The sequence below is a fragment of the Astyanax mexicanus genome, chromosome 21 (genome assembly GCF_023375975.1).
Source record: "Astyanax mexicanus isolate ESR-SI-001 chromosome 21, AstMex3_surface, whole genome shotgun sequence".
NCBI lineage: Eukaryota > Metazoa > Chordata > Actinopteri > Characiformes > Acestrorhamphidae > Astyanax > Astyanax mexicanus.
Genome location: NC_064428.1, coordinates 41,783,879 through 41,798,697, shown reverse-complemented (window position 1 = coordinate 41,798,697; position 14,819 = coordinate 41,783,879). Strand labels below are relative to the sequence as shown.

At 41.1% G+C, this 14,819-nt stretch overlaps 1 protein-coding gene across 2 annotated transcripts; it reads left to right on the top strand.

Annotated features, from left to right (window-relative positions):
- Positions 1-23: 23 nt before the first annotated feature.
- Positions 24-13,593, top strand: rexo5 (RNA exonuclease 5). Of its 2 annotated transcripts, none has more exons than XM_049469341.1 (19): positions 24-106; positions 2,993-3,377; positions 3,567-3,693; positions 3,869-3,974; positions 4,583-4,693; positions 4,770-4,858; positions 5,359-5,474; positions 5,628-5,766; positions 8,339-8,433; positions 8,719-8,821; positions 9,265-9,401; positions 9,585-9,714; positions 10,506-10,625; positions 10,714-10,851; positions 11,393-11,479; positions 11,814-12,033; positions 12,611-12,825; positions 12,906-13,015; positions 13,335-13,593. In XM_049469341.1, the coding sequence occupies exons 2-19, from the start codon at positions 3,079-3,081 to the stop codon at positions 13,384-13,386; spliced, it is 2,394 nt and encodes a 797-aa protein (XP_049325298.1). In that variant the 5' UTR covers positions 24-106; positions 2,993-3,078; the 3' UTR covers positions 13,387-13,593. The 2 variants fall into 2 exon arrangements, with proteins under 2 accessions (XP_049325298.1, XP_049325299.1); XM_049469342.1 differs by having other exon boundaries at positions 46-106; positions 2,996-3,377.
- The last annotated feature ends 1,226 nt before the right edge of the window (positions 13,594-14,819 follow it).

Genomic DNA, 14,819 nt, shown 5'->3' with positions numbered 1-14,819 from the left:
TTTAAACCGGTAGCCCCGCCCCTTCCGGCGCTCGGTGCTCGGCGCTCTGCTGATTGGGTCTGGGTCAGGACTGATAGCAGATCAGGAGCAGCAGATCGATCGCTGGGTAAGAGCTTATTCCTCCTTTATATCGGGTTATATTATAAATATTGATATATATCTGATCAATAACTGATCGATATCTGATCAATAGCAGCTCACACACCCGGATTACAGCTTTATATACCAGAACAGCTCAGATACAGCCGAGTAACCACTGATTATACAGCAGCAGCACTGCAGCAGCATGCTCCTACTGTATACACTAACTCACTTTATATAACTCTAAATTAACTCTATATAACTCACTGCAGCAGCATGCTCTTACTGTATACACTAACTCACTTTATATAACTCTAAATTAACTCTATATAACTCACTGCAGCAGCATGCTCTTACTGTATACACTAACTCACTTTATATAACTCTAAATTAACTCTATATAACTCACTGCAGCAGCATGCTCTTACTGTATACACTAACTCACTTTATATAACTCTAAATTAACTCTATATAACTCACTGCAGCAGCATGCTCTTACTGTATACACTAACTCACTTTATATAACTCTAACTCTATATAACTCACTGCAGCAGCATGCTCTTACTGTATACACTAACTCACTTTATATAACTCTAAATTAACTCTATATAACTCACTGCAGCAGCATGCTCTTACTGTATACACTGACTCACTTTATATAACTCTAAATTAACTCTATATAACTCACTGCAGCAGCATGCTCTTACTGTATACACTGACTCACTTTATATAACTCTAAATTAACTCTATATAACTCACTGCAGCAGCATGCTCTTACTGTATACACTGACTCACTTTATATAACTCTAAATTAACTCTATATAACTCACTGCAGCAGCATGCTCCTACTGTATACACTGACTCACTTTATATAACTCTAAATTAACTCTATATAACTCACTGCAGCAGCATGCTCCTACTGTATACACTAACTCACTTTATATAACTCTAAATTAACTCTATATAACTCACTGCAGCAGCATGCTCCTACTGTATACACTAACTCACTTTATATAACTCTAAATTAACTCTATATAACTCACTGCAGCAGCATGCTCCTACTGTATACACTAACTCACTTTATATAACTCTAAATTAACTCTATATAACTCACTGCAGCAGCATGCTCCTACTGTATACACTAACTCACTTTATATAACTCTAAATTAACTCTATATAACTCACTGCAGCAGCATGCTCCTACTGTATACACTAACTCACTTTATATAACTCTAAATTAACTCTATATAACTCACTGCAGCAGCATGCTCCTACTGTATACACTAACTCACTTTATATAACTCTAAATTAACTCTATATAACTCACTGCAGCAGCATGCTCGTACTGTATACACTAACTCACTTTATATAACTCTAAATTAACTCTATATAACTCACTGCAGCAGCATGCTCTTACTGTATACACTAACTCACTTTATATAACTCTAAATTAACTCTATATAACTCACTGCAGCAGCATGCTCCTACTGTATACACTAACTCACTTTATATAACTCTAAATTAACTCTATATAACACACTGCAGCAGCATGCTCCTACTGTATACACTAACTCACTTTATATAACTCTAAATTAACTCTGTATAACTCTGTATAGCTCTATATAACTCACTGTAGCAGCATGCTCTTACTGTATACACTAACTCACTTTATATAACTCTATATAACTCTAAGTTAACTCTATATAAGTCTATATAACTATATAACTCACTATAGCGGCATGCTCTTACTGTATACACTAACTCACATTATATAACTCTAAATTAACTCTATATAACTCTGTATAGCTCTATTTAACTCACTGTAGCAGCATGCTCTTACTGTATACACTAACTCACTTTATATAACGCTATATAACTCTAAATTAACTCTATATAGCTCTATATAACTCACTGTAGCAGCATGCTCTTACTGTATACACTAACTCACTTTATATAACTCTATATAACTAAATTAACTCTATATAACTCACTGCAGCAGCATGCTCTTACTGTATACACTAACTCACTTTATATAACTCTAAATGAACTCTATATAACTCACTGCAGCAGCATGCTCTTACTGTATACAGTAACTCACTTTATATAACTCTAAATTAACTCTATATAACTCACTGCAGCAGCATGCTCTTACTGTATACACTGTAACTCACTCTATATAACTATATAATTATTATATATAGCTCACTGTAGCAGCATGCTCCTACTGTATACACTAACTCACTTTATATAACTCTAAATTAACTCTATATAACTCACTGCAGCAGCATGCTCTTACTGTATACACTAACTCACTTTATATAACTCTAAATTAACTCTATATAACTCACTGCAGCAGCATGCTCTTACTGTATACAGTCCAACCCACTGTATAACTACACAACTCTATATAACTCTATTAAATTCTACATAACTTTATATTAATAAATATGTTACTATGTATAACCATACTACTATTTAAGTTGTCTGTGGTAAAGTTGAGTTTTCTGTGGTAAATTTTTTTTTTTTTTGTGGTACATTCGAGTTTTCTGTGGTAAATTCGAGTTCTCCGTTGTAAATCAAGATTTCTGTGGTAAATTAGAGTTGTCAGTGGTAAATTTGAATTTACTGTGGTAAATGTTAATTTCCTGAGGTAGATTTGAGTTTTCTGGGATACATTCAAATATTCTGTGGTAAAGTTAAGTTTTCTGTGGTAAATTTGAGTTTTCTGTGGTAAATTTGAGTTTTCTGTGGTAAATTTGAGTTTTCTGTGGGAAATTTGAGTTTTCTGTGGTAAAGTTAAGTTTTCTGTTGTAAATTCTCTTTATACACAACACGTCTTCTTGTGGTTAAAATGAGTTTTAGAGCTTTGGTCTGGACTGTGGTTTGTTAACTCCTGCCCCTGTTTTCTTAGCAGTGTCTCTGCGGTACCCTGCAGTGGTTCAGGTGGTACCCTGCGGTGGTTCAGGGGGTATCTGCGGGACAGAAGCTCGGTCCATCATGTCCAGAGCTGTCGGCAGTAAGAGAAAGCTGGGCGGTTCTGCTGAGTCCAGTCCTGCTCAGAAAAGGTTAAAGGCTGGTGAGGAACCGCAGGAGAACCAGGCCGCTGAGGGAGGTACGGACATGCAGACCAATCAGAACCAGGCAGAACCGGACCTCTCTGTCTCCCAGCAGCACCAGCACAGACCACACCTCTCTCGCCCATCACTGCAGCAGCGCCAACCAATCACTGTGGAGGACGTGTGCAGACTGGTGCAGTACAGCCTACTGGGGACCAGCTACGGATCTCAAAAACCCAGGTATATATATATATATATTTAATACATATATATATATATATATATATATATATATATATAACAAACACTGTAAACACACACCTCAAATATTACACATCCGAAATATTAAACAAGATAGATTTATTAATTGGTTGATTGTTTGATTGTTTGATTGATTGGTTGATTGTTTGTTTGTGTGTTGTGGTTTAGCTGGTGTCGTCTCCGGGGGCGGCGCCGGGTGGTCCGGGTTAATGTGGCGGTTCTGGAGGGACTGACCCAGCTCCACTTCTACTCCCATTACTCCCAGTTCAACCAGCTGAGGACCAAATACAGCACTGTGAGGACTGCACCACACACATACTGCAGATTAATAATCTATAATCATCTGTAGTAATATAAAATAATATATAATAATCTATAATAATCTGTGATATTCTGTAATATATAGTAATCTGTGATAATCTGAGATTATAATTGATCGAGATTACGCTTTGTCCTTTCTTATTCCACAGAGATGCACTCTAGCGCCCTCCTCAGGCCACCTGCTGTCTGAGCTCCTCACTGCTGAACTCCCAAACCCACAGTCCAGCCCAGCAGCCCACACAGCACCCCCTACAGGTCAGCACTGCAATAATACTATACTATACTACAGCACCCCCTACAGGTCAGCACTGTAATAATACTATACTATACTACAGCACCCCCTACAGATCAGCACTGTAATAATACTATACTATACTACAGCACCCCCTACAGGTCAGCACTGTAATAATACTATACTATACTACAGCACCCCCTACAGGTCAGCACTGTAATAATACTATACTATACTACAGCACCCCCTACAGGTCAGCACTGTAATAATACTATACTATACTACAGCACCCCCTACAGGTCAGCACTGTAATAATACTATACTATACTACAGCACCCCCTACAGGTCAGCACTGTAATAATACTATACTATACTATACTACAGCACCCCCTACAGGTCAGCACTGCAATAATACTATACTATACTATACTATACTATACTACAGCACCCCCTACAGGTCAGCACTGTAATAATACTATACTGTACTATACTATACTATACTACAGCACCCCCTACAGGTCAGCACTGCAATAACACTATACTATAGTACCCCCTACGCTTCTTGTAGTGCATGTCAGAATGAGTTTGTGGATCATATGAACACTGTAAATGTGTGTGTGTGTGTGTGTAGCTCAGGTAGCGTATCACCCGGTGGTTCGGCGCTTTGGTCTGAAGAAGAGCGGGATGAGCAGTTATCTGCTGAAGGAGGAGGAAATGATTAAGAAGAGTTTTCCCATTAAAGGTGAGATACAGAGAGAGAGAGTGATAGATAGTTTTCAGCACTGATTATATAATTGTGTACCCATAATGCCGTGCAGGTGGGCGGGGCTGTGAGGCGTTTGCGTGCACTCGGAGCGCTGATCATGTGACCGACAGCAGCCCTCTGTTTGGTCTGGACTGTGAGATGGTGAGTGAACCCCAACAGAATGTTTTATTATTTATTTATTCATATTTTTGCCAGAAATATTTTTATTTACAGAAAATGAGAAATGGCTGAAATAACAAAAAAAAAGATGCAGCGCTTTCAGACCTCAAATAATGCAAAGAAAACAAGTTCATATTCATAAAGTTTTAAGAGTTCAGAAATAATCAATATTTGGTGGAATAACCCTGGTGGTTTTTAATCACAGTTTTAATTTCATGCATCTTGGCATCATGTTCTCCTCCACCAGTCTTACACACTGCTTTTGGATAACTTTATGCTGCTTTACTCCTGGTGTAAAAATTCAAGCAGTTCAGTTTGGTGGTTTGATGGTTTGTGATCATCCATCTTCCTCTTGATTATATTCCAGAGAAAACTCATCATTTTTAAGTGATCTCTTAAGTGTGTGTTGTGTGTGTGATTAGTGTATAAGTGTGTGTGATTAGTGTATAAGTGTGTGTTGTGTGTGTTGTGTGTGTGATTAGTGTATAACTAAGGCTGGAACTGAGTTAACGAGGGTAGCACTGGTGGACAGCAGGGGGCGCTGTTTGCTGGATGAACTAGTGAAACCATTTAACCCCATCATCAACTACTGCACCAGGTAACACACACACACTAATACACACACACACACACACACTCACACACACACACCCTCATACACTCACACACACACACACACACACACACACTCACACACTTACACACTTATGCTCCAGTATATATTATATTTTGCCGGTATGTATTGCTGCAGGTTTTCGGGTATAACCCGCTCGATGCTGCAGGATGTAGAAACTCGTCTGCAGGACGTTCAGGTGAAGCTTGTGGATCTGTTGCCGCCGGACGCTGTTCTGGTCGGACACTCGCTGGATAATGACCTGCGGGTTCTGAACGTACGTAAATATACAACCACCAGAGAGACCATAGCAACCCTTAACAACACTATAACAACCACCTGAGATATCACAGGAACCAGTAACAACACTATAACAATCACCTGAGATACCATAGCAACCCTTAACAACACTATAACAACCACCTGAGATATCACAGGAACCAGTAACAACACTATAACAATCACCTGAGATACCATAGCAACCCTTAACAACACTATAACAACCACCTGAGATATCACAGGAACCAGTAACAACACTATAACAACCACCTGAGATACCATAGCAACCCTTAACAACACTATAACAACCACCTGAGATATCACAGGAACCAGTAACAACACTATAACAACCACCTGAGATACCATAGCAACCCTTAACAACACTATAACAACCACCTGAGATATCACAGGAACCAGTAACAACACTATAACAACCACCTGAGATATCACAGGAACCAGTAACAACACTATAACAATCACCTGAGATACCATAGCAACCCTTAACAACACTATAACAACCACCTGAGATATCACAGGAACCAGTAACAACACTATAACAACCACCTGAGATACCATAGCAACCCTTAACAACACTATAACAACCACCTGAGATATCACAGGAACCAGTAACAACACTATAACAATCACCTGAGATACCATAGCAACTCTTAACAACACTATAACAACCACCTGAGATACCATAGCAACCCTTAACAACACTATAACAACCACCTGAGATATCACAGGAACCAGTAACAACACTATAACAACCACCTGAGATATCACAGGAACCAGTAACAACACTATAACAATCACCTGAGATACCATAGCAACCCTTAACAACACTATAACAACCACCTGAGATATCACAGGAACCAGTAACAACACTATAACAATCACCTGAGATACCATAGCAACCCTTAACAACACTATAACAACCACCTGAGATATCACAGGAACCAGTAACAACACTATAACAACCACCTGAGATACCATAGCAACCCTTAACAACACTATAACAACCACCTGAGATATCACAGGAACCAGTAACAACACTATAACAACCACCTGAGATATCACAGGAACCAGTAACAACACTATAACAATCACCTGAGATACCATAGCAACCCTTAACAACACTATAACAACCACCTGAGATATCACAGGAACCAGTAACAACACTATAACAACCACCTGAGATACCATAGCAACCCTTAACAACACTATAACAACCACCTGAGATATCACAGGAACCAGTAACAACACTATAACAACCACCTGAGATACCATAGCAACTCTTAACAACACTATAACAACCACCTGAGATACCATAGCAACTCTTAACAACACTATAACAACCACCTGAGATACCATAGCAACCCTTAACAACACTATAACAACCACCTGAGATATCACAGGAACCAGTAACAACACTATAACAATCACCTGAGATACCATAGCAACCCTTAACAACACTATAACAACCACCTGAGATATCACAGGAACCAGTAACAACACTATAACAATCACCTGAGATACCATAGCAACCCTTAACAACACTATAACAACCACCTGAGATATCACAGGAACCAGTAACAACACTATAACAATCACCTGAGATACCATAGCAACCCTTAACAACACTATAACAACCACCTGAGATATCACAGGAACCAGTAACAACACTATAACAATCACCTGAGATACCATAGCAACTCTTAACAACACTATAACAACCACCTGAGATACCATAGCAACCCTTAACAACACTATAACAACCACCTGAGATATCACAGGAACCAGTAACAACACTATAACAACCACCTGAGATATCACAGGAACCAGTAACAACACTATAACAATCACCTGAGATACCATAGCAACCCTTAACAACACTATAACAACCACCTGAGATATCACAGGAACCAGTAACAACACTATAACAATCACCTGAGATACCATAGCAACCCTTAACAACACTATAACAACCACCTGAGATATCACAGGAACCAGTAACAACACTATAACAATCACCTGAGATACCATAGCAACCCTTAACAACACTATAACAACCACCTGAGATACTATAGTAACTCTTAACAACACTGTAATAACCACCTGAGATACCATAGCAACCTTTAAAAACACTGAAACAACTATCTGAGATACCATAGCAATTAGTAACAATACAATAGCAAGCATCTGAGATACCTTTGAAAACCATAACAACACAAAAGTAACCACCTGAGATACCATAGCAACCCTCAAAAACACAATATCAACCGCCTAAGATACCACAATAACTATTAACACTATAACAACCACCTGAGATACCATATCAAGCCTCAACAACATGATAGCAACCACTTAGCAACAGCATAGCAACCACCTGAGACACTTTAGCAACCCATAAAAACACAATTAAGGCCACCTGAGATATCATAGCAACCCTTAACGACACAATATCAACCACCTGAGAGACCATAGCAACCCTTATGTATATAGTGTGTTGTTAATGGTATTTGTGCTTTGTGTTTATTTAATTGTGTGTTTTTGTATTTGTATCGTAGCTGGTTCACCCTCATGTGATCGACACGTCTCTGCTGTATCGTAAAGAATTCGGCCAGAGATTCAAACTGAAGCACCTAGCCCTGATCATCCTCAGGTGAGTCACACACACACTCACTCACACACACACACACACACACCTACACACACACTCATACACACTCATACACACTTATACACACGCCAACAATCATGTGACACAAACTAGAATCATGAGATCAGCACTCACTACAACTCCAATAATTGTGTGTGTGTGTTTATTTGTATTTGTGTGTGTGTGTTTATTTGTATTTGTGTGTGTGTGTTTATTTGTATTTGTGTGTGTGTGTTTATTTGTATTTGTGTGTGTGTGTTTATTTGTATTTGTGTGTGTGTGTGTAAGGAGAGAGATACAGAGTGAAGAGAGGAAAGGTCATGACCCCTGCGAAGACGCCCGAGCAGCTCTGGAACTCGCCCAGTATTTCATCAGCAAAGGACCAAAACAGGTTATATAAACTACACTACCCACAATCCCTACTAATTCAGCCTACACTACCTAGAATCCCTCACTATTCAGCCTACACTACCCACAATCCCTACTAATTCAGCCTACACTACCTAGAATCCCTCACTATTCAGCCTACACTACCCACAATCCCTACTAATTCAGCCTACATTACCTAGAATCCCTCGCTATTCAGCCTACACTACCCACAATCCCTACTAATTCAACCTACATTACCTAGAATCCCTCACTATTCAGCCTACACTACCCACAATCCCTACTAATTCAGCCTACATTACCTAGAATCCCTCACTATTCAGCCTACACTACCCACAATCCCTACTAATTCAGCCTACATTACCTAGAATCCCTCACTATTCAGCCTACACTACCCACAATCCCTCACTATTCAGCTGACAGTGTATTCGTTGTTGTCTATCTCAGGTAGTTGAGACTCACCTGGAGGATCTGTGGGATATTAGTCCTGCTGTCCAACCGTCTGCAGTTAACGGACCACTGACCAACGGACCACTCACCAACGGACCACTGACCAACGGATCACTGCCCATCAACAGACTCAGGTCAGTTACACAATCAGACACAATATGATTTCTCACTAATAAAGTGATTTGTTTAGTACACTGAAGGTCTGTAATTTGTCAGTAGTTTTGTAATATCAGTCTGTAATTTGGTCAGTATAAGTCTGTAATTCCTTCAGTATCAGTCTGTACTTTGGTCAGTAGTTTGGTAATATCATTCCACAGCCCTCTGAGGTTCTGCTACGCTCTGCACAAGTCGGGTCAGTCGGCTCTGTTCCTGGGTAGATCAGAAACGATGGGCGGGAATAGGTCCAGCCAGATGTGGCGCCGTCACCACTGCAGTACTGACAAACAGGTGAGTACATACTGTATACACACTGCATACACAACGTATACACACTGCACACAACGTATACACACTGCTTATACCCTCTACTGACTGCAGCATACTTATCCTTCAAACTCCGTATTCCCCCGTCTGTGCGTCTGTAATCCTGTGCGTCTCTAATCCTGTGCGTTTGTGTTCCTGTGCGTCTGTAATCCTGTGTGTCTGTAATCCTGTGCGTCTCTAATCCTGTGCGTCTGTGTTCCTGTGCGTCTGTAATCCTGTGTGTCTGTAATCCTTTGCGTCTCTAATCCTGTGCGTCTGTGTTCCTGTGTGTCTGTAATCCCGTGCATCTGTATTCCTGTGTGTCTGTAAACCTGTGTCTGTAATCCCATGCGTCTGTAATCCTGTGTCTGTAATCACGTGCGTCTGTATTACTTTGTCTGTAAACCTGTGTCTATAATCCCATGCGTCCGTAATCCTGTGTCTGTTATCACGTGCGTCTGTATTCCTGTGTGTCTGTAATCCTGTGTGTCTGTAATCCTGTGTGTTTGTAATCCTGTGCATTTGTGTTCCTGTGTGTCTGTAATCCTGTGCCTTAATCCCATGCGTCTGTAATCCCATGCATCTGTAAACCCATGCGTCTGTGTTCCTGTGCGTCAGTAATCCTGTGTGTCTGTATTTCTGCGTGTCTGTAATCCTGTGCATCTGTAATCCTGTGTCTGTAATCCTGTGTGTCTGTAATCCTGTGTCTGTAATCCTGTGTGTCTGTAATCCTGTGTCTGTAATCCTGCGTGTCTGTATTTCCTGTGTGTCTGTAGGTGGTGTCAGTGGCTGAGCGAGTGGGTGGGGCTTACGCCCTCAGTGTTCTGCAGTTCTCCTCCTACACTGATATACTGAACCACAGTCCAGAAGGGGGCAGCACACCTCACCTGAAGCAGGTACATATATATGTGTGTGTGTGTGTGTGTGTGTGTAATAATGTGTGTGTATGATGTGTGTGTAATATTGTGTGTGTGTGTGTTTCAGATGGCAGACAGGTTAAGGAAGATGTGTGTGTTGTTCGTGGGTCCGTTGCCATGGGAACACACAGAGGAGAATGTACACACACTGTTACGATGCTACGGAAAACTACGCTCCGTCCGACTACTGCGTAAAACACACTCGGTGAGACACACACACATACTCACTCACACATGCACACACACACACACATACTCACTCACACATGCACACACACACACTTACTGTACTGTATAAAAGCTGTATGAAGTAAGTGGTTGCTATGGTGCTGTAGTGTAGGATGGATTGGATAAAAAGTAAACTTTTTTTACTCCAACTTTAAAAATATGGTAGTCGCAGTGCTCCGAGTGGTCCAGCGGTCAAAAGTGCTGCCACTATGATCAGGAGATCGCTGGTTCGTATCCTGGTCATGCAGCTTGCCATCAGCTGCCGGAGCCCCGAGAGAGCATAGTTGTTGTCCTTGCTCTCTCTGGGTGGGTACAGTACAGTAGATGGTGCTCTTTCCCCTCATCACTCCTAGGGTGATGTGGATCAGCACAAGGCTGCTTCTGTGAGCTGATGTATCAGAACCGAGTCGCTGCGCTGCTTTCCTCCGAGCGTTAGCGCTGTGATGCTACTTGGTAAAAAGGTTCGAAAAGAGGCGGAGTCTGTCTTCACATGTGTGTGTGTGTGTGTGTGTGTGTAGATGTATGCTGTGGTGGAGTTTCAGCATCTGGAAGGAGCTCAGCTCGCTCTGCAGAACCGTCTCCAGATAAACAACCAAACAATAAAGGTAAGATCTGCAGCTTTAATCCATATTAATCAATAACACTGATTAATCAGAGCTATCAGTTATGCATTGCGTATATTTGTGATGCTGGGTGGTTGCAAAGATGTTGCCATGATATAGAAATGAGTTACTAAGGTGTTGCTAGGTGGTTGCTAAGGGGTTATGGTGACCCACTTCGAAGCCAAGTGCTGATGCCTACTGTAATGTTGTTTAGAAGTCGAAGTAACGATGTTTAAACGTTGGTGAATATACACTGTTGTATGAATGTGTATATGTTGTGTAACTGTGTATGTGTTGTGTAAATGTTGTGTAAACGTATGTTGTAATGTGTCTGTAGGTACAGCGGCCGGTTAGTGAACTGACCCTGGACCTGGAGGCGTCTCTGGCGGAGCTACAGGACGATGTTTTAAATGATCATGTGATCTACGTGGGCGGTCTCTCCTCACGACATCATCACCCTGACGACCTGCTCCATACCTTCAGCCAATTTGGTCCCATTCGTGACATCATCACACCTCCAAAGAACTCTGGGAAATTACGAAGGCACGCCCACATCAGTGAGTAAATTTAAAACTAATTTAAATTATCTAATCAGCCAATCACATGGCAGCATCTTCAGGTAAGATTCCATCAATAACAAAACACCTAGAGTGTTCTTCAGATGGAACTGCTCTGTTGATGAGAGAGGTCAAGAGGTCAGGCTGGTTAGAGCTGACAGAAAGGCTACAGTAACTCTAATAACCACTCTCTACATTTGCAAGGTGGTTGATAAGGTGTTGCTGTAATATGGAAGTTGATTGCTAAGCTGTGTTTTTAAGAGTTAATTTCTATGGTGTTGCTATGAGTCGTTTGCCTAGGTGTTGCTGGACTGTTGCTATAGTGTTGCTATGATAAAGGAGTCAGTTGTTAAGGTGTTGCTGGACTATTGATACAGTGTTGCTAGGATAGAGGAGTCAGTTGCTAAGGTGTTGCTATGAGGGAGGAGTTGGTTGCTATGGTGTTGTTTTAGAGTCGTTTGGGAGATGTTCCGACTGTCTAGTCGTGGTGATCTGATCTTTGTTAAGGTGTTTCTTCTTCAGTTAAGAAACTCGTGGACCTTCATCCCTCAGCTCACCCTCGTCCTCCTCTCCTCAGGGTTCCTCAGTGCTGACAGCGTTCCTGCAGCAGTGGGTTCTCCGGTGCAGGTGGGGAACCGGACCCTAAATGTGTGTCGGGCTCTAACACCCCCTCACATGCACACCTGGACACACACCTGCCCCGTTACCATGGAGACGAGCGGAGAAACACCTGTCCCAGAGGAGCAGAGAGGGGAGGGGCTGGAGATTACAGCAGGACCTACCTGTCCTCAGGTGAGCAGTAAAACAGAAATCTGTTACAGGAAGTCCTGTAACCCCGGCTGAACGCTGAATAACCGTCTGTGTGGTTTTAGGATGGAGTGGTGGAACGTGGGATGAGGACTCTGGACAGAACGGTGGGGAAGATGTTCAGCGCTCTGGAGGAGAACACCCTCAGCATCGTCATCATGCCCGGCGTCAGGAGGTACACGTTCTTACACCTTCAGACTGCTGGGAAAAATGTATTCTAGACTTTTTTTTAATGCGATTCTAAACTGAAGCTCACGTGAAGTTTTGGTTTCATCTTCTCCAGCATTACAGGAGCTAGCAAGCAGTTCCCGCATTTTTTTGTAATAATAAAATTTAAGTGTTTGTATAAGGCGTGTTATGAATTCCCTTAACTCGATTGGCGGAGAGAGAAAAGAAAATGTGCAATAGGTGAAACTGGCCAATAACAGGATGATGCATGTTACCAAACTGTTGTTTGGTATATTTCTCTGATTTATCTTTATCTGTTTCCACAGTGGAGGTGTGGAATATTCCGGTCTGTGTTTCTTGGAGGTGAAACAGAGGTAGACTCTCTGAAACGCTATCGGGTTGTTCATCACGGCTTTGAAGGACATCAGAGACACGAACACGGCCTCAAGATACTTTATAAACTGACTGAAGAAGTTTATACTGTCATTTTTTGTTTTTAATAAATACATCTGTAATCAGGCATCATGTGAATACATGCCTGTACATGCTGCTAAATGATCTTCTGAATACATATTTTACACCAAACTGAAACTGAGTTATTATTACCGCTGCACTGGTCAAGCCTTTCTGTTTGAGTTGTATTGGTGAATAAGAACAGCAGTGTTCCTGATTTAAATCAGAAATAGTATAGAATTAAACAATGCTCAACCTATATTTTAAACAAGGGCAGGTGTGTCGGGGGTTGTACTGTACGGTTAAGGTTCAAGAATTTAGGTTGTAGTTCACTGATGGTAGTTAAGATTTAGTTATCAGGTTGGGAATCTGGTAAAAAGTTAGGGAGTTTAGGGATTTTGGTTGCCAATTGTCGGGAAGGTTACGCTTCAGGGACTGGAGCTGCCGAGAGCCTGGGAAAGTTATATTTGGGTAGTTTGTAAATGTATACATTTTAAGGTAACGATTAAGGGGTCTGGGTTGCAGTTTGAAGGGGAAGGTTACATTTAAGAGATGTGGGTTGCCAATAGTTGGGCAAGGATCCATTAGAAGAAATTTGGGTTGCCGATTATCAATGAAGTTTACGTTGAACTGGGTTTGAGTTGCTGATCATAAGAAGTTATAACAAGTTATAAGTTTCTGATTTTTAGAGAAGGTTACATTCAAGGGATTTGAATAGCCAATTGTCAGGAACGTTTACGTTGGAAGAGATTTGAGTTGCTGATCGTGGGACAAGGTTACATTAAAAGGGATTTGAGTTGCCAATAGTTGGGGAAGGAGCCATTAAATGAGATTTGAATAGCCAATTGTCAGGAACGTTTACGTTGGAAGGGATTTGAGTTGCTGATCGTGGGACAAGGTTACATTAAAAGGGATTTGAGTTGCCAATAGTTGGGGAAGGAGCCATTAAACGAGATTTGGATTGCCAATTGTCAGGAAAGGTTACATTCACTATTTGAGTTGCCAATCATGGAAGGTTAAAAGGGGTTTGAGATGCCAATAATTGGGTAAGGTTTCATTAATGACTTGGGGTTGCAAATCTACTGCAAATCTTACAGTTAAAAGACTAGAGTTGCCGATCATGTGGGAAGGTTCCATTCAAGGGACTTAAATCTGATCCCCCCCGGGAAGGTTTCCTTAAAAGGAATTCGAATCGTCAATAGCTGAGGAAGGTTCCATTTAAGAGAATAGAGTTGCTAATCATCTGTGAAGGTTACATTAAAAGGGCTTTGGGATGCCAATTGTTGTGGAAGGACACAGTCACGAGATTTAGGTTATGAATTGCCTGGGAATTTCTGTACATTTAAGGAAAAGGGATA